Below are 24,555 nucleotides of genomic sequence, written 5' to 3'. Positions count from 1 at the left end.
ATTTTATTGTTTATATTTTTACGGATTTTAATAGATATATTAAAAAATAGTATAATATTTTATTGAATATACAATAAACACAATACAAATTTCGAAATAAAGCTTTTGTTTCTGCAAGTTTATGAAAACTCAAAAGTTTTGCAAAAGTTTCTCAAAAGTTTTGAAAGTTTGGAACGCATTCAAACTTTCTAAATGTCAGTTACAAAAGGCCTCGAAACTTTCAGATTTCTCGTTTTTCTAGTTTTCTAAAATAAAAGTCTGCTTTTAACGAACTTAATTATTATTTTCCATCAATGTCTTCATTGTGTTGATCGATAGAAAACCGAAATGAGTTTGTTTTAGTGAGAAAAAAAGTTTGTGAAGTTATTGTGATGGTGCCTCAGCAACAACGGAGAAGACGTCGCCGTGCGGCTCTGGCTCGCACAGCTGAGCGGCGTGTTGTTGTCGCGCGTGGAGCTGGGGGCTTCGGCTTCACGATAGCGGGGCAGCGACCCTGCGTGGTGTCAGCTGTGGCTGCTGGGGGGCCGGCGGAGCGCGCTGGTCTACGCGCAGGGGATGCGCTGTTGGCTGTGGACGGGGCGAGTGTGGCTAGAGCTCCACATGCATCTGTGGCTCGTATGGTGGCTGCTGCACCTGGAGCTATAGCTCTGTCGGTGTCTCCTCGTGAGGCACCGCCTACCGACACTGAGGATACGGAGCCGGATGAACGTGCGAGGACTAGGAGGCGACATCCTCCGCCCAGACGTAGGCCTCAAGCCATGCTGCACCATCCAGGTATGTTAATATTTAATATTAACTAGGTCACTTACATAGTTTGTTATTATAATCTTTTAAATTACAAATAAACAAATATAAGCCTAACAGTAAATTTATCTCTTTGCTTTGTTATATTTTATTGTGGTGGGAAGATAATAATATGTTTCATAGTAACTGTTATTGAGGTGGTAGTGCCTAATAAGATATACATACTTTATACTTAATATTAATTAAAGAACTCATTGTTTACAAACATTATACTTATGTAATGTTGTGAATGTAGAAACTTAAGAGTTTCTACCTAACAAAACTTCAAAAAATTAAATTCCAATACAGTCCGTAAACCACATCCGTGAATTCATGTCAATAACTCTACCTCTTTTGATTAATTTGAAACCATAATATTTAATGTTGTATATTTATCATTTACTGTTTTTGCAGATGGATAGACAACAGTTTACCATTCCGTGAGTGCATTACAAATAGTTGTCACTGTCGATGTTGTGTGTAGCTTGCACCGTGCACTTGTGATGACACTCAAACACTCATAGTTCACATACTTGCATTTTGTTTTATGTTCTCTCATCTAATAACACATTTGCAAAATAATATTAACATGTTATGTTTGTTTTCAACAATTAACTTAGACTGATCCTGATTGAGGATTTACCTTTAACTGTTTTCTGTTTGCAGTCTTAAAAACTTAATTGGAGTATTATTAAATGTTTCCAACTAGACAATTTAATGTTTCTAATTGTATGACACAGGGAAAAAAGGCATTATTTTAAATATTCTCTATGAATAGACAATGATAGTGAATTTTTCAATACTCCATTTTTATCATATTAACATACTGTGTCAGCTTCTTTTGATCGCTTATTAAAGTAATATAAGTTTATTTAACACGTTGAATGCGGTACATGCCAATTTTGGCTTGTATTAGTCTTTCGTTTGATGCGCCGTTGAAAGTAGGTGTTTTCTCTCTAGTGCGGGGTTGATTTTTCATAGAAATCCTTTAGTCCAGAAAGAGACAAGTATACATTTAGGTTTGTTACTTCAAATTGTATCCAATAGGTAGGTTTAAAGTGTACAAGACATATTCGTCTTGTACCGCACCAGTTGTTAAAAAATTACATTCGGTGCGGTACCAGCCAAAACTGTCTTGTACGCTACCGCCTTGTATCGCACCACAGGAACTAGTCAGTACAGGCCAGTGCAGTCATTAGATACCGACGTATTTTATTTGTGTTTTTGCTAATAGTTACAACAGTAACTATTAACAAAAACGCTAATTTTATTAGCAAAAACGCAAAATTTCGCAATAAGATCGTCGCGATGAATGCACCCAGGAAAAGATCGCGGAAAATGTTGTTAAAAGTGATGATCGGCACTTCAAAATTGCTAACGGAAACACAGGTAGGACCTCTTCAAAAATATAAATTAAATATTAATTAAATATTAATGTGTTTGGAATGCTACAACAAATCGCATAAAAATATTTAGGATTTGTGAATTAATTTTTCCTTTACTAATTATAAACATCGATGGCGATATTTTGTTTCACTATATTTCCCTTCCCTATAAAACTATCGACACAACAAACCTTGCCCTACCACCGTGATGCGGTATAAGACGAATCCGTATTGTTATTTAAATATCATATAATTACTAAACTAAAGTTCGTATTCCGTGGCGACGACAAATATATCTAATTGAATATGTCAACTTGCTATTGCAACTATAAAATTATATATTATTATAAAAACCAAAGATTTATTGGGCAAAACTTTTTCATTTGTTTACAAATCATTATCGTCTTGTATCGCATCAGAATAAAAAACGGTACATGTCATAATTGGTATGTATAGCACTGAACGTAATTCGTAGTTATAAAGTCTCGCATTCAACGTGTTAAAAAAATAAATAACAAATCAAATAAGTTGAACAGAAAAGAGTAAATAGTGAGAATAGCACCCCTAGTTGCCAAGATAACTGCGGTCAAACGTCGGCCCATTTAACATAAAAAAAACTTGTGTTAAAGGTGCCAGGCACAACCTTTATTTTGCTCGCCCAAAAATGATTCCATAAGTAGTTATACAATAGGTAATACCTTACTTTTAATAGAAGTATTTTTATTCCACAACAAATCCCTGTTAACACTGATTAGGATTCACTTGCACTGCAAATACAGCTATTGCAATGTTTACTAACAAACCCCTTTATGTTTTATTATTTATTTTCCTGTATGGTAGAAAAGCAGTAACTATAACATATTCTATTTTTATTTAATTTATTTTCTGATGGAAAAAACTGACAATGCATGTGAATGTTCATTCTCTATATAACAAGAGATTATTGTATTCATATTCATGGGCTGCTATAAAATTATTTTACCTCTGTTATAAATGTCACTTGCTCTTCATAGGTAGAACTGTAAGGTCTAGTTTTTTTTAATTGAATATAAAAATCTTGTGTGAAAACTACTGCATCATGAAACTTAGTGACATTTTGGCAGAAATGGGTAAATAATTTTTATGATTTTATGCCTAGTACTCATGCTTAATAGTAGTTAATAGTTCATTATTTTTGTATTCATAACATTTTTGCAAGTATTTTGTGATATTTTTACTTCAATGATAACTACCATTACATCTAGCACTTGTGTTGTTAAATTATTTAGAAATAACTAAATTATTACACAAATCAATATTCTTCTCATTAACTTTTCCAGGTTGTCACGCAGCACCGAGTACGTCAGGCGTTAACGAAATACTTCAGAACCTGAGCAGGGCCCAACTGACGCCGAACCACGCAGCCAGGCTTGAGTGCCGCGCCGTCGTCGGCTACCTCGGCACCATAGAAACACCACAAGCTGCTCCTAATGCCGCCCCTGGAAATGTACGAACAGCAGTGAGGAAACTTCGACAAGAGAGGCGTCCGGCCGCCCCTGTACTACTGTCAGTCCTTCCAAACTCATTAGTTCTCCGTCGCCCAAATGGCCAAGTCTTAGCACAATATCAACGTGAGAGAATAGTGTATGCGGGATGTGGATCTGACGCTGATAGAAGGTACTTCGGCCTCGTGACGTCAGCTGAAACTGCTGAGGCCGAAGCCTCACACAGTTGCCATGTGTTCGCGGTGGACCCCAGAATGGCAGAACACGAGGCCCATGCGGCCAGAGCTAGAGAATTCCAAATCGTGTGCACAAGGGACCCAGTGGCCGAAAGGTGTTTGGAGTTCCCACCATCGGCAGAGTATGTTATTGGCGTTATCAGAGGCATGTACTCTTTACCAGCAGAGGATTGCGCTAGCCCTAATCTGCAGCAGATCTCCAAACTAACGATAAAAGGAGATAGTCCTGCGTTAGGTAACTTTTCGCGGTGTAATAGACCTGTGTTCCGCGTGCCTCGAGACAGACGGCCGTGTAGACACGAGGAGAGAGTTGAAGCGCAAGATTTCGTCGCTAACTCTCCGCAGCCGAGCAACCACAGTGAAGTGACTACTACATCAAGTAACAGTGACTCTGGTATTGGCTTCCATAACGACTGTCGGAACATCGCAGATAGAATCTTAGTGGTTGATTTTGCTGGACAACAACCCGCACCGAACAGGTTTCGCCAAGACATGCCGCGACGACCTCTCGGGCTTGTCGGTTGTAGTAGCTTCGAAGCTGATGGATCCTTCCTGTCAAACACGACCCCTGTTGTAGACGGCTTCGGAGGGCAAGGGAGGCCTTTGAACTTGGACGACGTAATCCTCAACGCGAATGACCTTCAAACCGTCCGTCACGTAAGCCCGCGGAACGAAGATGACAACTATAACTACAACAATCTATACGGGAATATACCTTCCAGTTCTCGAGGAAACCCCGGCTATGTGAATGGAGCGGTGTATGATCAGGTGTACACTGAGACGGAAGGGCACCATTACGAGTTCATACCACCACAATTAGACATGGACTTGGAGATAGATAGAGTGGCAGAAACGTTTAATTCGGTGGAGATTTATGAGGAGAGGCCTCGTCAGCCTCCAGAGTGGCAGTCGACGGAGTCAGTGGAGAATGAGACGGTGATATCTGGTGGGACCAGTAAAGCTAGTATGGATACTGTGTCCATGTACTCCTCCAGGTCTCATGAGGAAGCCAGACCCTCGCGCAGGAGACACATGCAAGCGTCCCTTGATGATATGCTCGTGTTGGGACTAAGAGATCCACCTCCAGTGAGAGACAAACATGATGATAATTTTGTTCATCCAGCTAGTATCAAATTTAAGGTGAGATATTGTGGAGATTTCATATTTTTATGATTTGCTTTGTAGTCTAAGAATAGTTGTGGTTTATAATAGTTTAGGTATCAATGATATAACTGCGTATTTACATAACCTTCCGAGTGTGATGGGTGTTTATGAAACAGCTATAAATATTCTCTGTTGTATTTTACAATAATATCCCATTTGATTGGTCACGTAAATAACATCGCGAAAGTTGTTATCAAGAAACGATAGATGGCGTTATGTACATCTAAATTCAGATCGACGTGTGTTTTGATTGACCTTTCTTATTTACTTTTATTTAATATCTATTATAGAAAATTAATAATATTTACTTAAACTCTGAACTCCTGTTTGTTAATCACCTTGCGCTTGCGACTTTACAAACGAGGCATGCAATAATGGAACATAAAATACACAATTATGCGTTCCATTTCCATTATTCCATATCATGATGATGAGACCATTGCTATTGTCTCATGGTGATTCCATTCCCACAGGTACGCAAATCCATGAAGCCTTTAAATATAATATCGAAGACGAAGAACATACTGTCAGGCAAGGATAAGGAGCGAGAGAAGGAGGAGCGACGCCGGGCGCTGAGCGCTAGCGCCGGTGACGTCTGTGGAGCCAGTCGACAGCCTGACATACTGCCTGCTGCTAATAGCGAGCCCGATTTGAGGGGACAGGTTAGTGATACCTCTTATTTTACTGCTACAGACAAACTTGGACCAGAGATCCTTTTTTGTCTACGAAATATACTGCCTGCCTGTCTAACATATTAACCGCCATGGGGAGCAAAAATGCGTCAGCGGAGGATTAGCCTCCAACTTTTTGTTGGCAGTCAAAATATTTATGGTGGACGGGAACTGTAGTCTAAAAAAGATGATGGTGCCATATAAAGGGTTTGGCATCCAAAGGTCTCATTAAAGGAAACATAGCAAAAATGCCTCACTTCTTCACGTTGATATTTCTTCTACGAGCCTTGTTCTTGACAATTGTTTTTGCAAGAGTTGTTCTAGTTTGACCTCTTGAACTCCTTCGTAACTAGACCTGTAGTTGAAACAACGCTTGCGATGTGTTTCGTTGTGTGAGTAAGGCTACCGGAGGACCTATTAAACCTCTTCCCAATCCCCAATTCTTAACCTCCAAACGGCCGACAACGCACTTGTAACGCCTCTGGTGTTTCAAGTGTCCGTTTCTTAAATGGATCCGTCTGCTCGTTTACCAACTTATACCATAAAAAAAGAAACTTACTACTTCACTTACGGGTTTCGATTAAATTAAGTTATACTTTAACGTCCATTAAAACAATCCACGTATTATAAAGCAATTTGGTATGACCATAAGTTGTTCTATCAACTACTTGTAGAATAACTAATGAATGTTTTACGACGTTCTGACAGTTTGGCGCCACGAGACGCCACTGTATTTTACTTACATCCGGGCTAATGGCTCATGTACTAAATTGACCACAACTGCTTACTAATTACTTTATTCTTCCAAGGTCATTGAAAGGGTTTATAAGTTACAGAAATGTGCAGTGTTGACTTAAATATTATTTGCTTATGAACAGCAAATGCAAGGTTGAAATTTCTTTTACCTAGCAATCTGGTTTACTTACAAAGCTGAAAATAATTTTATTCAACATGTCTATTTAACTCTCTCTGAAATAAAATGTTCTGTAACGATTTTAATTGGTTTAAAATGTTATTATTTAGTTAGTATAAATAGAAAAAAAGACATTATACACATAGTTCTACACATTTGTCTTAAATGATTTGATCTCAAAGAATTTAATTAACGAACACAAAATTCTTTTTTAATTATTCGAATACGGGTGCTAATAAATCGTAGTATGTAATCGATAATTTTGATGTTATCAAACATCGAATTCCGAGTAAACGGAGTAGGTAACGAAGCGGTTTGAATCAATACATTCTTTGCTAATGTCGTCGGTCGATTCTATGAATGGCCGCCCATTCATAAGCAGCCAACATTCTTGGCTTATCGCCGCTACAACCGCTGTACACTTGCGACTGCGACTTATTTGTCGCAAGGAATTTAAAAATATTGTCTTTCAGTGAGTTAATTTGCTTCGAGTGAGTTTTTGGTACCTACCTACTGAATTTGAGTTTTATTGCATGCTATTAAAGTTTATTAGAGTCTAATTTTTTAATGAGCTTTTTTGAGACACGTTCTTTTAATAACAGTAATTTCCAAATTACAATGTTTTGTTTTTAAAACTTATAATGGAGATCTTGTCATTCCTGTTAGTTTGCAAAAGATATGCTATTTTACAATTTTATATTAATCAATTTCATTTAATATGTGATTGTTATCTTTGATGATAATTTTCATTTGAATAAATAAATTAATTCCAGATAGAATGTCGCCACTGTCGCTAGTGTGTGCCAACCGTTTTCTATATAAACATGCGTTGATGAATGCTCTCGTACATACTTGTCTACATGAATACATTCGGCGCTACGCTGTAGTGTGTAGTGTACAATTATACACACTCTACACATAAACGTACACATACATTCGTTGTCAGTAGACAGAAAAGTAACAGAAGTACAGTAAGGCGACAGGAACAGAGAGTAAAGTTCCCTAAGAAAAGGAGGATCCTCCGACCAGGCGAGGTGTTCAGCCTGGCGGGCTTTCTGCCCAACTGTTGTTCGTTGGGATTTTCTATCCGTGTTAATTCGCATGTAAACTTCATATGTGCGATGCAGGATATTTATGACGTCATCCGTTGATTTGCTCGTCGATGGTCTATGTGCGACTTCTGTCATCTGTCACTTGTCAATGTGTCGCCGCACTAATAAAGTTCTTATGTTTTGTCATACAACATGTTCTTGGGTTATGGATTTTTATACATAACATAGTTAGCTTTCCACCTGCAGGTACGCCTTCGTAGTCAGCACAGGAATGAAGTAGACTACATCACTTTCTAGCTTATAATGTAAGTAGTGATAAGACTTATTCGTGCTTTAACATTGATTTTGTATCAATTCTTCTTCCATAACGTATTTGACTTCAATCTTTATTATCAACAGTCTTCCAAAGTATAAGTGAATCAAAAAACATTTGTAAATAACTATGAAATCAATTTCTTTACCTTACTGACACTTCTGGACATGTCTATCAAGTGTAGGGATGCGCCGGCGCCGCTGTACCGCGGTCAGCGAGCCCGCGCCGCTAATTTAGACGTAATTGGCCGACGTGGTGCCAGCGCATACGCGATGCAAGTGAATCGACCACTTTAGACTGCTTGGGAAATTTCTTAAATCGCATGATTGAGGAAAATCTTTGATCTGTACGTAGAATTTTATTTTTTATTGCAAGAGCTTACGATTCATCTGAAGGAAAGGAATTACCATATCAAAAACTTTTATGTTCCTAAAATGTATGTAGGTAAAACCTGCAATAAGCCATTAGGAGATATGAAATGATTGATGTATCTTTGAAAAAGTCTAATTATATAAAATAATTTAAAATAGCCTCCAACCTGACACTTGAAAAACATTATTTTGCACTAAATAATTACAATTACATAAATATCAAGGTTTCTGTAGTTGTATGACAAGGGCACGGACCAAGAGTCCGTGTAGAACAAATATAAATATGTAAATAAGAAAAAAAAGTTTTCTGTAAGTATTTTTTGCTGTGAATACACATTTGCTAACATCCATTGTCCATTTCACAATAAAATCTGATTGTGTTTTGTTCGAATACGAGTTGTATATATTGCTATTTCAATATTTAATATGTATATTCTAATATCTTTGATGCCATTTCGATACTAGGATATACATTCCTAAGTGCACACCGCCCAGAGACGTTTCAATAAACAAACAGAAGATACTACTTACGATATTATATGAGTGACGTATGATTCAATGAAAACAGTTTTAAAAGTTACGTTTTATTTGCTTTAAAGTTACAACATGGATTCTTGTAATATTTTGGTGTAATTGATGGGTGTAGTTTCGTACTCGCATCCTATGGGAAAATCATATTAGATTTTTTCCTAGAATGGTAATTATTAATCCGAAGTTACTGCTGCTTGCTTGAAAATAGTAACGATAGAGTTTCTTGCTCGTTCTTCTCCATTCAAAGCTACATATTATGCTTCATCTAAATATAGTTTTTTATAACTCAACACCCAGGCTTAAGCTAAAGCTAAAAATGCCAGTTGGTGAACTCTTTTGTCCTCGTAAAATCGTCATGAACATTCAGTAGGGTTTAATATGTATTAAAGGGTTTTTCTAAAACATAATAACAAATCAATCAACGCGTCTTAGTAGTGCAAAAATCCGAACGGATGTTCTAAATCTTGTACCAAATACTTTTATTTGATAAACGTAGTAAGATGTCGCGATACTCAACGCTTCCTTATTCTTAGTATGAGTTTCCTTTACGTTAACGAAATATCGGCGCTCTGATTGGTTAGTTCAATCGCGCTAGCCAATACGAGAGTCGAACACGCTCTCGTTGCGTTTTCGTTCAACGTAAAACAAACTCCTACTAAACCCTCCGATTTCTAAACTAGTGTATCGTACGTCACTTGTCATGTATCGGCAAACTTCAGAAGCGGAGTGTAAAAATAAAATATATTCGTGAATGGAGGGATTTGAATGTTGTTAGCTAGGCTTAGGGGCTTACTATTATCGTTTTAAAGATTGTGACGTACGTGTGATGTAAAATGTAGCTGTTTACTTTGTTTCATTCAAGGTTTTGGCTTTAGATTGGTATGCGTTTAGTGTTGTTTGAGTCCAGTTGTTAGATAGATAGTGAGAAGAAGTAACTAACAAAGTTTATTGCTTAGATATGATAGAGGAACACAGAAGTTTATGGTCTTATGTACCTAAGTCTAATCTCTCAGAAAGATGGGATAGGATCAAGTAGAATGATCTGTTTTTCAAACTGAATTAGGATCTTATCATTAGAACTTGAGACGGGATATTGTCTGATGTTTTGGCACTGTTGTAAGCGCCATAATCACTGATGTACTGGAGTATAAGCGGGTGGATGTTTATGAGCAGACATATCGGTCTACTCTCTTTTAGTTACTAGTTTTTCTTATTTGGAAGAAGTATCTTATTTGTTTAAGATTAGTTTTAAACTCTTTGACGGACGGCTATGTTCAGCAGCGGACGTCTTATGACTGGTATGATGATGATCACTGAAAGATACACTGTTGTTAATCAATCTTTGTTAGATGTTGAGATTTACGTAATACAATGTTACGTTTTTGGTATTTCCATTTCTCCCCCGCCTCCCCCCGCAAAATAGATAAAAAGATAATGTATTTAAAATTAACACGCGACATGACGTGGCGTGCTAAGCTTAGCCTCAGGCAGTGTAAAAATAAATACATTCTCAATAATGGGATCAACTCTAAAGATAATACTATCTTTAAGGCAAATCTTTTTATTGGTATTGCGCATTTGTATCAAGTTTTCCTCGGGTTTCGTGACGCTTCGTAATATAATATGGATTTCTTTCACAAAGACATGTTTAACCAGGTAAGTCTCAGTCAAATTAATTTGCAAATATGTACAGATTGGACGTTTAAGTTACCAATCAATATTATTTAGTGTGGTGGTAAATGATTTGTTGTTAAAGGTCCGAAGTTCGGTGCTTTAAGTATATCGGAAGTCAAACGTGTTATTAGGAAATTGTTTAAGAAAAATATGGAAATGTAGTTTGACTGCATGGTTGGCGCGGTGGCTGGGCAACCGGCTGCAGCGTAATGTACAGGCACGGAAAACTGTGTGATCTACAAATTGTTGTTTCGGGTTTGGGTGTCATGTGTATGTATGGATTCCCAGAGCTTTAACGCTTGTAGAGAAGTTTCCAGATATATGTATTTTCACACGAATAAATCCTCGTGACTATAATTTGAAAAACAGTCTTCTAAACACATTATAATAATGACCCATAAAAATGCACAAACGCTAGCCTATCAATTTTTTAATGCACAAACAGCTTTTAATACAGTTTTTTAAGGGGTAAATCATCCATTGACTCCTGGGCCACGGCGAGACGAGAGGGAGTGTCAGACTTTTACTGACTAAACCACCCCGTTCCTACTCCTGCTTTTCGAGCCGGAGCCCCGGTAAACCCGCTAGATAGTCCGCAGCTTTTAATACCATAAGCATAAGAATTGAAAAGTAAACCACGAGCATTTTACCCGCACCTTCGGATCTAAATATAAGATGTAGTTAGTATTAGTATAGGAGAGGTGTTTATTGTCGTTATTAGCTTTAACTCGACAGACACGAAGTGTATCACGTGGCTCATTAGCTACTACACCACGTCACGTTGGGTGACATGGTTGTGCTTGTCAGGTTGGAGACATTGTTGGGTACGGAGGTACCAGTACCTGTGAGTTTGAAGTCGCCTTTGCCATCACTGGTTGTGACACCGTTTGCTTAACTCTTTTGGGTAGATTTAGTATTGTTCTTTGTGATAAACTAGTAGACCGGTCCGTCTTTGCTCAGATGCATTTGAAGTATTTGTCAATTTTTATTTTAAATGAATCTCGTCTTTACGTATGAAATTATGAACGTAGCAGATATGGAGTAATCCAATTTGTTTTGATCTATTTGTGAGTTAGGTGCATGTATACATACATATGTACATTTTAGAGATATTAAATGTTTCCAGATGATTCTACAATGTTTAGCATTTCCAACTTTGTGATCTTTATTCTGTCTCAATTTCCTGAGACGATCCTTGTTTGAGTAAATAGACACTAAGCAACCATCGGAAGGCTTATAATAAAATAAGTCAATTTATAAAAATAGAAGTCCAAAAATAACATATTGACTCAACTACTTGAAACAGTATAACAAACAGGCAAATATTATCAGATACAGAAACGTTCAAAATAAGGAAGGAAACTATACCGTATTTGTAGATTATTTTCTGATTCCGATTACTAAGAACAACCTATTTTATCTAGATACATATCTAGGATGATATGAGTCTCAGACATCTGCTCCATAAGTCCTTGGAATAATTTTGAGAAACGGCCCGTACAATCAACTGTGGTTACTATTTATATAAAGATAAAGTTGATCTTTTATCAACATATATTGTGTATCATTTGGTCGGTAGGCCGACAAAGATTTCGGTGTTTGTACGTAATATTTTTACTTGAAATATACGAACAGTAGTTTATTTTAGAAAGAAAGTAAGAATAAATTGCAAGCAGAATGCAAATAATTAAAAAGTAAATAAATAAGCGACACGCTGCAAAAAGCCCAATGTTCAGCTAAACTTGTACTGCAATTTCATTGCAGTTTTAGTAATAATCAAACTACGAGGGGCTTTAGTTTAGACTGTCAACAAATGTATTATCGTCACAACCATCTGCTAGTTTTTTCTGCATCTTTTTGCTCAAACTTTCAAGTGGACAAACATGTTAGTAGTTCCAATGACAACTGATTTGGGACCGATGAGCGATGAGTAGGTAGTTTCAAGTGTATTTGCTACCTAGTCTAATGATTCAGCAGTGTGAATGACATAAAACAGTTGGGAATCTCTCAAGTATAGTGCAAATCGGTTGCCAAAAACAGCATCATTAAGAATTGATAATAGAAGAACTCTTGAGTTCGTCTCAACAGAAATATCTATTACCAATTACGGGCCAAATCTGCAACGCCGGTCCCAATTTTAGACTTGCGTATCAAATCACTCAATTTTTGATTACATATAAAAAAAATCTTCTCCTCTAATAACATCTTCTGATTTGTTTCGTTGCGGGATCCAAGACAGTCATTCATTTCCCTGGGATGCGTCGAACTTCAGTGCTCCGGTGTTTTCATGGTTATATCTACTGTAGATCCTGGCTTACAGGAGTTGCAGTGGTACGGGAGGTTGTGGAGGGCTTGTCCCATAAAAAAATACATGTAAAAAGTTTGGTGCTATGATGATTGAAGGATTAAAGAAGTAAATCTAAAACCAACATCACCTCCATTATAATAATACGCTATCCTAAGATAATACCAGACAAATAACAATATAGCGACCTCCTTTTCACCAGATGCAGTCCAAAAAGACAGTTGTAAAAACAGTTAAGTAATTCTAGTATTGTGATAGTCTCATGCGCACCCTACTAGTACCGTTCTATTTCAGTAGCATATCAGTGTTATCAGATATTTGTACAGCTCGCCAAGGGCCGCCTATATATAGAAACTGTGAATCACGTAAGGACGTATGTAATCAGTTGTTCCAGTTGCATTGTTTACATTTCGTACTTCTCTCGTAAATAGGTATATGTAATTCTATGATATAAATATAATATGTTAAGAATAGCCTACTATTGTTTTAGTAAATAAATTGTTGAAATTAGTTTTTGATATATTTTTATACGAAGGGTATTGTTAGTCTTAACTCACGGTGAAGAGTTTATTGCTCACGGCTACGTATGCGCATGCGCACACTTTTTCTTTCATATTCATGTGAGTTTTAGGGAAACCTTATGACTTTTCTACTCCTTCCAAAGAATATTATCATAATATCACGCATAAAATGACACAAAACATTAATACATTTCATCCGGATTTGATATGAAGGAAAATGCTCAAGTACCCAACAACCCTTAAATTCCTAACCCCCAAAAGGCCGGCAACGCACTTGTAACGCCTCTGGTATTTCGGGTGTCCATAGGCGGCGGCGATTGCTCACCATCAAGTCAAAGTCAAAGTCAACCGGCTTATACCATAAAAAAGTATAAAATGTAATATTTCTTTCTTTATTACATAATAAAGGCATCGATATCCATGAAGTACAATATAATTAGTACAAGAGTTATTAAAATTGCACAATGCAGACAGTTGTGACAGATACATGGCCATAAAACTGGACCAAGCGATGTTCTATCGAAGAACTTTATAATAGCAATTAGAATGAGCGAGTATGACCAGTTATAGATAGGGTTGCCAGATGGCCGGGATTTCCGTAATTGTCCCGGAATGTTGTGCTGTCCCGTGTCCGTGTCACGGAATGAAAAAATACTAGATTTTTTTCACAAAAATACAATTCTACGGTTGCAAAAGTCAAATCAAACGTTATAACGTGCACGTAAGACACGCTGCGTGTGTTGAGGGGCAGCAAGGGACGTTCTAGGTACCTACTTAATTCCTACTTTTACAGTTTAGTCTTGGATGGGACACCAAAACTTAGATACCATTTGTGGCCCTAGAAATGTCCAGGAAATGATCAGTCTGAATATGGCAACCCTAGTTATACATAGTTATTATTCTTGTTTATTGCATCGGATCTTGCAAGTGAAGCGTTATCGAAAGTATTGCCAATAAATAGCGATTTGTGTCATACTTTATTCTTGTTTAGTAGTTGTTGTGTGGTGTTTTATTTATTTATACATAGGTTATAAATACATAATAATATAAGCATGAAATTGTCCTACTTAGCTGGGTTACCACAGGGTCAAAAGGGCACTGCTAACCGCTACGATGCTTATTGGGATTCTCTGTAACAGGGTGATTTATATTGCAAAAAATATTTATTTATAATTTTATAAGGAAATATTTTTTCATGTTACCATTGGATTATATTAAAAGTGTGATGTAAGAAATGCGTACCGCACTTTAATTAGGTAACATTTCTGCCTAAATAATTTTATTTTACAGTAAATAATTTTCAAGTGTGCTATAAAATAAAATTTTAGTACACTGTAACCCATAAAACAGATCGTGTGATAACTCAGTTAGGCCCGCATGTTGTACAGCATCTATTGTCCTGATCTTATTCACTGGGGAGGGGATCAATTGAGTAACCATTAATAACAACGGAAATTAGTATGAGTTGACCTCGAGCCCTATTAAAACCCATTAAAGTTAAAGATTGCTTGAAATGATATGGTAAAAATGACTTAACATTTCTGTTGTTCTTCGGAAGGGTAGGTAAGAATACTCTTTACTGGTTCATCATCATATTAGGCACAAGACGACTGCTTTTTTATGGAATAGGTGGCAAACCAGCAGACGGGTCATCTGATGGTAAGCGATCAGCGCCGCCCATTGATACCCGCAACACCATAGGAGTCATTGGTGCGTTGCCGGCTTTTAGACATGACTGCTGCTGTACATTTTGCTGGTTAGTGGTAATCAATATGCAAACCTAGTTTCATTACTATAGGTACTGATAATATGGAATTATCTTTTAAGCACTTAAAAGATATTAGAGTGAGATCGGAAATAATATTTCTTAATTAACTTGTATCTACATATTAAAAAGTGTGATTTAGTTTAATCTTATCACTCGTTCAGGACCGGCTTCTGCGGTAATTAGTATCCCGCATCCAGTTCTCTTTATAATTACGGAATATTTTATAGAAATTGATTTTATCGACATTTTCTAATCACATCAGTATTCATTGTAATAGGTTTTCTTTCTAACACATTAAATACACGTGCTTTGATGCAGTAATGAATGTCCAACTTTATTGTTTTCGGAAATTATTAAATTTCGTTTATCTATCTACTACAAAAGATCTAGAAGGGTGTTGCTCCTCTTGTCAAAACTACATGTTTCTTTTTCACACAACAACGTCATATACCGTTTTAAAGCAGAAAGAAGTCAATAATATAGCTTGTACGTGATAAATACAAGTTATTTACCGCTTCGGCGCACGCGCCGTTATACGGGATTATATAGTTTTAATTATCAACACAATAACATGGCGGTGTTGTTTTATGGTCGTGAGTGGGAGTCCAAACTATTATTTCTATGCTCGTTTTAGTATTTTAGAAACGAAATCGTGACCATTTTGTGGGACAACGCTTTTCAATGAGTTTTAGGGATCTTGATTAGGAATAATGATTATGGAAATTATTTAGGGGATTGTTGAAAAGGTGTGTCAAATGTCCGAGAGGTCGTTGACTTGCACAAGATAATTTAGAACCATTTTATTTTAATTTCTAAGGATTACAGGATAGGAGGGCTTAAATAACACATTTATTTTACTTATTATTTGTATTTTCTGTTTATCTTGCGTAATAAACTCGTGAAAGTACCAAAAATATATATCTATTAATAAATGAAATGCAAAATCGTGGACTTTAAATACGCAATAAGCCGATTGTCTCATAAATCTATTTTTAAACGAGTATCGTTATCACAAACGCAATCTTACCACATAAGGCATAAAGGCTACTGTGATATTGATAACGTATGCAACCTATATGCCCATATAGTGCACTAGACGTCAATAAAACCTATATACTAAACATATACACTGATTGACACAAAGATACTGTGAAGACCATCGATCGAGGACACCGACTGACCTGATTCCGACCGCTGAAATAGATACGCACAGACAACCTACTCTTATCTGTCAATTTCTCTCATTGGACTTGCGACTTTATAACAAAACTATAAAGTTGGAAATGTAATAAAGATATTTGACAGAAAGGTGTATTTTGATCTGCTGTGTCCAAGATAAACATGCAGGTTTATTTGCTTACCATTCATGTTTATGAATTGTCGTCGCCAAGATCTCTTAATCCATTTTTAAAGAGTTCGTAGAAGGTGATGTGGGACATTGGTTCATTCTGATGTATGTATGATGAGTCCAGAGGTCTCTATGCTTACTATAGAACTTTAAAAGTGAAAACCCTATTTACACGTAGGTATATTGTAGACCGTAAGCTCACACACACCTATTAATTCGGATCATAACTAGATCACAATCATTTTTGTCTGCAAATGACTATGGGCCAATTGATTTTCAAAGTTGTGTAAACGTATGTGAAGAAATGGTAAAAGTAAACAGTTATTTGAAAATGATAAGTTCTCCAAATGTCCAAAAATCTAATCAGACAGCTAAGAGAAAACTGTTTAGTATCCTCGCTTAAAGTTGCTTCTTAATGGGCAATATTTTCTGCAATACCTATGTGAATGTTATGCCATTTAGTAGCTCCATAAGGCTAGGTAAGCACTGCTTAGAACAAAGAACTGGAGTTGTATCGACAGTTAGACTATTGTTTTGTACAAAGAAACTTATAACACAATAGGAAACGTCTGAGCACTTTCCCCGAGTTTCATCACAACCGACTAACCGACGCCACTGCTATACCTATGCGTATCATAAGTGCGAAGACTACCTTACTCAGACAAAATCTGCTAGTTTTACTTGTATTGATTTTATCTAGGTAAGTAGTACTAGCAGGTTTTGTATTAAAAACCCTTTCCGTTACTGGTGTGGCGAATGACTGACTGATGTAGTTACTGAGTGATAACCAACTTTCTCTCATAGCCGTTTTCACTAATCCGTACGTGATGTAGTACCAGAACTAATCCCTTACTTTTACTGTTAAGTGTCACTGAGGTTAGTGAAAACCAAAATGTGTCGTTAAATGCCACCTTTTTTAGTACAGGGGTTCCTTAAAATTTAGGAGAGATTGGTGAAAATTGGCGTTAGTGGCCTACAGGTTTCACTACTTTGGCTTGGTGACTTTAGTTTAGTAGTGATTTATTATTCCTTGGAATAGGAAAAGCAAGGTTTTTATACACGTACCTAATTTTAAGCAGGAGTTAGTAACTACATTAGATGTACATGATATTTACTTTATTAATACAACATCAAAGAGTTCCAACAAATATGTAGATTATGTTACATACATTAAAAAGTAATTATAATCTCCAGAAATAGTTTATATTAACTTTTAATAGAAACTTCCGGCACACGTGTTCATTCTGTGTCAGTAATTATGATCGGGATAAATATGATTTGGATGGTTGACAATTTTTTATGTAAATAAGCTATAAGTCGTACTTAGATGCTAGGAGACCTAAGTATAACTATGGCTCGTTAGTTATTTACGTTTGATGTAGTGCTAAAGATTTCCCATCGTTATCTATCTCACAAATTTGGACGATCTAAAACTTCTTTCGGTTTATTTCGGTTCAACAATGGTATCTATGTAATCGTTGCTCGGCTCCAATTATTTTTACAATTGCAAAAAAACCTGTTCTCTTATAGCGATACTCATCTTGATTAAGACATTATTCTTTCTGAAGATGTTTTTTAAAAATATGTGTATGTACTCTTTTTGGAGAAGAATGGTCTTTTTAGTCTTCTGTTTTTCGTATCCATTGTTCACTAAAAACTAAACTATCCTTCCTAAAAATATTAAATTAGAACTTATTCATATCTTTCGGTACCCAAAATAAGTTTAATTCAAATCCTTGAACCGAAGCGTAGTTAATTTAATGTAACGCACGACGCACCCAATTAACTACTTCCGCACCGAGAAATGTTCGGATCTCGAGTTCTCGACCTCTTTTCGGCAATATCGGGGGTCAGGATGTCACGACTTATCTCTCGGTTCTTATCAATGATACTCTTGTTCTTCTCAAACCACGACACAGTGATCTGTATAGCGTACTCGGCGATAAATGTGGCATTTCTACTTTTGGAAAGAGAATTTGGAGTAGGAACGGGTTTAAGTCAGTAAGAGTCTGACACTCCCTCTCGCCTCGCCCAGGGCAGGAGAAGTCATTGGATGATTTTACCCTCTTAAAAAAACCTATTATTTAATTCGGTTATGAATTATTTGTACATAACTTTTTCTTTGTTCAATCTTTTCATGTTTCGATGAAATTGCTAGGCTAGACGTTTTAGCGTATCCGACCACAGAGCTGCGGACTCGAAAAGCAGCAGGAGTAGGAACGGGGTGGTTTTTAGTCAGTAAGAGTCTGACACTCCCTCTCGCTTCGCCCAAGGCGGGAGAAGTCATTGGATGATTTTCCCCCCTCAAAAAAAAAAATAAATAAATAAAAAAAATACGTTTTAGCGTTTCATATTTGTAAACGTGTTTGCGACGATTTGTCCGATTATATCTTTCCAAAGGTCGCTGTGCAATATTTATCGCCGGGTACTGTAATGTACTACATGTATCTTCAAATCTACAATGTTTTTTTTTTATAACCTGTAACTGCGTAGTTTGCCCAAAATAGTTATTTTTGTCTTCTAAAAATAGCAGCTGTAATATTTGTTTTTCAAATTATGGTGTTGATATTTTGAGCTTTGTTGTACTATGTTATTGCTGTAACTATTTCGAAAATTGTTTGACGCGTCTGTTGACATAGACGATGCTAAAATGACTTGATCCTAACGCAATTATCGTATCCTGTGTGCTTTTGTGGGTAGTGTATTGGATTTACATGTTTTTATTGATATAATTGCATACATAAATATTGCGTAAATAAGTACTACACAGAGGGAAAAGTCGATTTTTCGATGTGTAATTAAATAGTCCTGTCCCGTTTTGGCTGTATGTGTTTTATAAAGATAGACAAAGACAGAAATAAAACAAAAGGCTGGCGATGTTATGTTTATGTCGTGACGGTTCATTAGATAATCGTGTGTTCGTATAGTTTACGCTTCGACATCAAACCGCAAAGTGTCGTCGATACTAACTCCACGCAGACTGCCAATAACTGTCTACTTTAATTACCTACGTCCCTAATTAAACTCCACTCACTTTGATGTTTCTATCTGTTTCTCGTTAGAAGTTCACCAAATTGATGAGTGAATTATCGGAATCTATAACTTCATTCCTCGGTCGTAAATATTTTTTGCGAATCAGTTTTTTGTCGGTCTCCCCGTTCACATCTGGTCCAACATGAGTGGAACGTTTTGTTACCAAATCGTACGTGTTAATGAGCAATACTTGTGAATTGCCTTTGAAATGTTCATACATTTCTGGCACATTTCCCACTGGTTTGAAAATTTCTTAAAATCGTTATATCATATTAGTGGTTATTAAGACATGTGTCGAGATGATCCAAAGCTGCGCACGCCACGATCATTGTTCGATTTATTTACATGAAGCGTTCCCGCATGGCTCCCGCAACACCCGCCGTTGAAACAATCAGTCATTCGCCGGCCGCACATCATGACACACGTACACGATTTAATGAAAAAATACCAATTGTTACTCTACATGACAAAATATACGTGCAAATTAACACTAAACGTGTCGTAACCGTTCCTAACAAGTGCCTCGCCCTTCAACCTTATGTGAACGCAATAAGGATCAAAATTGCCAGTGCATAAAATTGCAACAATTGATATAATTGATTGCTAATTGGATTTATAGTGTTTTCTCTTTTCCGCTTTGCTACAAGTGAATAAGAGTTGTAAGAAGTTTGAAGTGACTAAACACGTGCTGTGAGTGGTGATGTTTTGGTGATTAGTGATTTGGTGGTGATTAAAACAAAATGGCGAATAGAGTGATGGGATACGTAATCTGCGGATATAATTCCGTGGATAATTTGATGGTGAGTGGCTTTGTTCGGTACAATTGTTGGCGGCACGCGATACATCCTCAGATGCGGCTGATTGCCTTTCAGAAACCATCTGAATTGTTTCCTCGTGTTTATGTAACCCTGCTGGCTGCTGTAGCCATCGTATTCTGTCAGATTTTTAATAATACATCATTCAACTTAGTCTATTTTTACTCGCTTGTGTAAGTACATAGCTATATGTATTATGAAATCAGTTTTGATTGATGGCAATGTGTTTTCGTATCTTACTATATGTATGTGTATTTCAGCAAACGAAATTCTCACAACGATCCTAAATATCTAATACGCACACGTTATACTCATAAACACTAGTACCTTCTTGTTTAATATTCTCAGTTGTTACAAATTAAAATACCTACGACGTACTCCGGCATTCGAACTTCGTCCTTATTGATATCTATATTTAGAGTTCATTCACATGTTCGGTTGTAGAATAATTAAGTTCAAGTATCGTTAAAACGGGGTGAACAGAAATCGACGGGTGAATGGGTACAGAAATGAGGTGAAGAGATGTTAGGATATATACCCAATTTATCTATTCACCTCTCTTTTTCTATTCACCCCGTTTTAAAGTAAGTACTGCGTACTTAAAGTCTAGATTTCATTGATAAAATATGCTTATTATACTTATTCAACTACATATTATCTTCCTGAGCCTGAGAAGCTTTAAATGATTAAGCAGAGTTTCAAATTCCCATGCTTAAAACTGCATTACCTAGTGCTTTGCGGACCATACTATTTCAGGCTTAAATTTTTTGGTCGTTGACATTTCAGACATTATAAGAACATGTTGGTTGCAACTTTTAATAATGTATTAAACAGTAACTACATATTTAGTTTTAGAATAACAACAAATACAAAAACAAAAAATAGAAGTTTGTTTAAGTTGTTAATAGTAAAGAAAATATCCTTAGACTACTTCAATCTCCCATTAAGCCACATGAGAAAAGAATGTTAATTAGCTGAACATTCTGAGAATTAATTCCTGTCGATCGTAATTCATGTTACATACAGACATACTCGTACTCTGGACGGGAATAGATAGCATCTACATAATTTATGATAATTGCTATCAAATCATCTTTGCCACTGGCCATCGACGTGCTTCGATCAAATCTAATGCAGGCGAAATTAATTATTAATCTGTTATGCTTTGTAATGGACGTTTTATATTAATAGTACAGTACCTACACCTTAACACAGTCGGTTAAAAAAGTCTGTTAAAAATGGGAAATGCAAATAACTACTATTACTAGGGATCTACCCAGATTAAAAGGTTTAAAATCTGACTAGGTTAGTACCAAATATATTTTAGCATAACGTACATAATTCAAGTAATTTTCCGTTTATATTTTTAACTTACAATAGAACATTTTATTACCTTTATAATGATAGTTAAAATGTATTATTAGATTGGGTGATTTTTTCCGGTACTAAAATAGTTATCACACAAATGTTATTCAGCTGATATAATTATCTCTCCAACAAACAAAATTGGTTATAGTTAAATGTTATTGAATATTTGGGCTTGGGCAATTTAGGTAAGTTCAAAAATTGGTATTGGCCACTGAAAAACGGACAGCGAAGTCCTCTCAAACAACCGAATAGACGTATGATAATGCTTCCGGAGAGTAGTTATCATAGTATTACACGACATACCACAAGTATTATTTAGTTTTTTCCCCATAAACATTAAATAAATTGTGTACAATAAACACGAATTAATTATTACCGAACTTTCTATGGATGTTCGTTACACAATCACGTTAAATGCACGCATGTACTGTTACACACATAGGCGATCTCTAATCCCAGGATCACCTGTAAAGCCACTGGCAAAAGCTTGTATGAAATAAATTAAAATCCAGAATACACAAGAGTGCACCTAACCTCAAAATAGCAACGCCATGACACTTTAGATGAGTTTAATGCAAATACCAGTGTAATTTGTCACTCGTACTATCCTTGACACTAATAACTTTACCATCAGACCTTGGGTCCGCCCTGCTGGAGCTGGTGACGTCACTTTACACCCGATTAACAGTATCTGTGCGGTTACTGTGACAAATAATGTTAGATTCGCGTGTCCGCGTTCAAGAAGTGTAGCAAATAACAATGGTGGTAGCGTCAGAGAGGAAATATTTATGAGTTTCTTGCTTTTTGACAGTTATTTTCCTTTACTTTAAGTCTGTTCCTTACTTATGTGTATTAATTATTTTAGGTCCAAAAGTACTCTAGGCATTTCTTAAATACCAAATTCATGTGTTTCGCCTAAATGTCTGGCTTTACACGCTACAGTCAAATAAAACACTGCCAATATAAACATGAGTCGTTGTTCACATTGAGGGAAACCCCTAAAACAATTTTATTTAAATCTGGAAATATTTTTTTACCTATTGAAGTTTACTTACCTCGATCGTTTGACCTTCGACTATCGTGTACGTGATCGTATAAACTACTAGCCATTTCTTTATAATGTATCTAGTTATAAAAAAGGTCCGGAGCTGCGGACTATCCAGCGGGTTTACCGGGGCTCCGGCTCGAAAAGCAGGAGTAGGAACGAAGTGGTTTTAGTCAGTAAGAGTCTGACACTCCCGAGAGAGAAGTAATTGGATGATTTTCCCCCTTAAAAAAGGCCAGTTGCCATAGCAACACATTTTCAAATTACTAGTTACCTAATAAGTGCAAAAACACCAATTAACACCATAATAAACAGTTTTATCAATACAAAATTCCTGTTAAACTGTAGATATCGGGCCACTGCCTATTTACCGCATCCAAGTTACCGATTATGTAAGTAATTATGTACTACTTTCCTGTTTGTTCGGCCGTAGTAAGAAGTAACGAACGTGAGCTAATATTTTATAATGCTTCGGTAACAGATTTATGTGATGTGAGTGAAATGGGGCTTCGTTATGTAGTTTCTTCACTACTTTTATTGTGTGGTTATTTAACTGTATGGTATCGCGGATGTGGTGGTGGTAATGAGAGTAATTTTCATTGAAGTTGAGGCTTTTGTGAACTTTTTTAGAATGTCTAACATGCACTATTTCGTTTTTGAAATTGTACTTATACATTTCAAAGGCAAAGTCAAAATTATTTATTTCAAATAGACCAGAAAGGCATTTTTGAACGTCAAAGCAAATTATTATTAATATTAGACAGACCGACCAAGTCAGTCAGTCCTCTAGTTGCTCGTTCCAAAGTGTAGATTCCTATGGAGAAGAACGAGGAAGAAACTCCATAAGTTAGTCTTTTTCAATCAGGTTCACAATACAATTCTTGGTTACATGCATGATGATGAATATGGCTTCTCACACAACACTTTCCGAAGACTTCTGTCCTATAAATACAAATTCTTCAAGTTCATTGCACAATCGTGGAAAATTTACAGAACATCGGAATTTCAATGATCTTCAATATTACTCCGAGCCCACCTGATCAAAGACCACATCATAAAATAAATTCAGTCTCAAACCTTAGTATGCAATAAACTAGCGGGGCACGCGGCCTCGCCCGTTTATTTCTGACGTTGATGCCGACAAACAAACGTTTAAAATATATCGCTCGGCTTACAACTATTTTATTGCTATTTTATATATTTTGTTTTGTTGTTTGGCCTTTGTGGTGTAAAGTTCAGATGTCCAGGTACTTTTGTAGGGTGATTGTCTTTGTGCCACCGATGTCCATTATCTTTACTGTTTTATCATTCTGTGGTGTGTAGGCTGTGCAAAAGAGGTGAGGTGAAAACGATGATAGATAGGTAGTAGAAGAATAGGAATGCTTGTAGATTGGTCGACATTTGTTTCATGTAACAACCTTTTTTAGGGGTGGAATGACTTCTCCCGTCTTGGACGAGGCGAGAGGGAGTTTCAGACTCTTACTGACTAAAAACCACTCCGTTTAGACTAGTGCTTTTTGAGCCGGAGCCCCGGTAGACCCGCTAGGTAGTCCGCAGCTCGCATACAACATATTTATTTAGTATACCTTAACCTCATATTTAGTAGTACTTGTGGTAACAAATAACGACTCCTACATCAGTAATTCATGTCAATTATAACCAAAATACCTTTAATGATTTATTTGAACCCTAACGTTTATAGTTGTAAGTAAACCAACGGTGTGAAGCCATTTGTTATAGATATATTTTACCCAATCAGTATCATGATTGTAATT

General features: G+C 36.4%; 1 protein-coding gene across 4 annotated transcripts in view; it reads left to right on the top strand.

Annotated features, from left to right (window-relative positions):
* The first annotated feature begins 163 nt into the window (after window positions 1-163).
* LOC118277919 (regulator of G-protein signaling loco) overlaps window positions 164-24,555 on the top strand; it is a 109,440-nt gene continuing 85,048 nt past the window's right edge. The window contains exons 1-3 of one of the 4 annotated variants that reach the window (XM_050700387.1): window positions 164-774; window positions 3,488-5,028; window positions 5,526-5,714. In XM_050700387.1, coding sequence (XP_050556344.1) covers window positions 372-774; window positions 3,488-5,028; window positions 5,526-5,714 — 2,133 coding nt within the window. In that variant the 5' untranslated portion in view covers window positions 164-371. Of the gene's footprint in view, window positions 775-1,200; window positions 1,224-3,258; window positions 3,278-3,487; window positions 5,029-5,525; window positions 5,715-24,555 lie in introns of those variants that run through there. The other 3 variants (XM_050700388.1, XM_050700390.1, XM_050700389.1) reach the window with 3 other exon arrangements.

The sequence above is a fragment of the Spodoptera frugiperda genome, chromosome 18, assembly GCF_023101765.2.
Source record: "Spodoptera frugiperda isolate SF20-4 chromosome 18, AGI-APGP_CSIRO_Sfru_2.0, whole genome shotgun sequence".
NCBI lineage: Eukaryota > Metazoa > Arthropoda > Insecta > Lepidoptera > Noctuidae > Spodoptera > Spodoptera frugiperda.
This window is presented reverse-complemented; position numbering and strand designations above follow the sequence as displayed.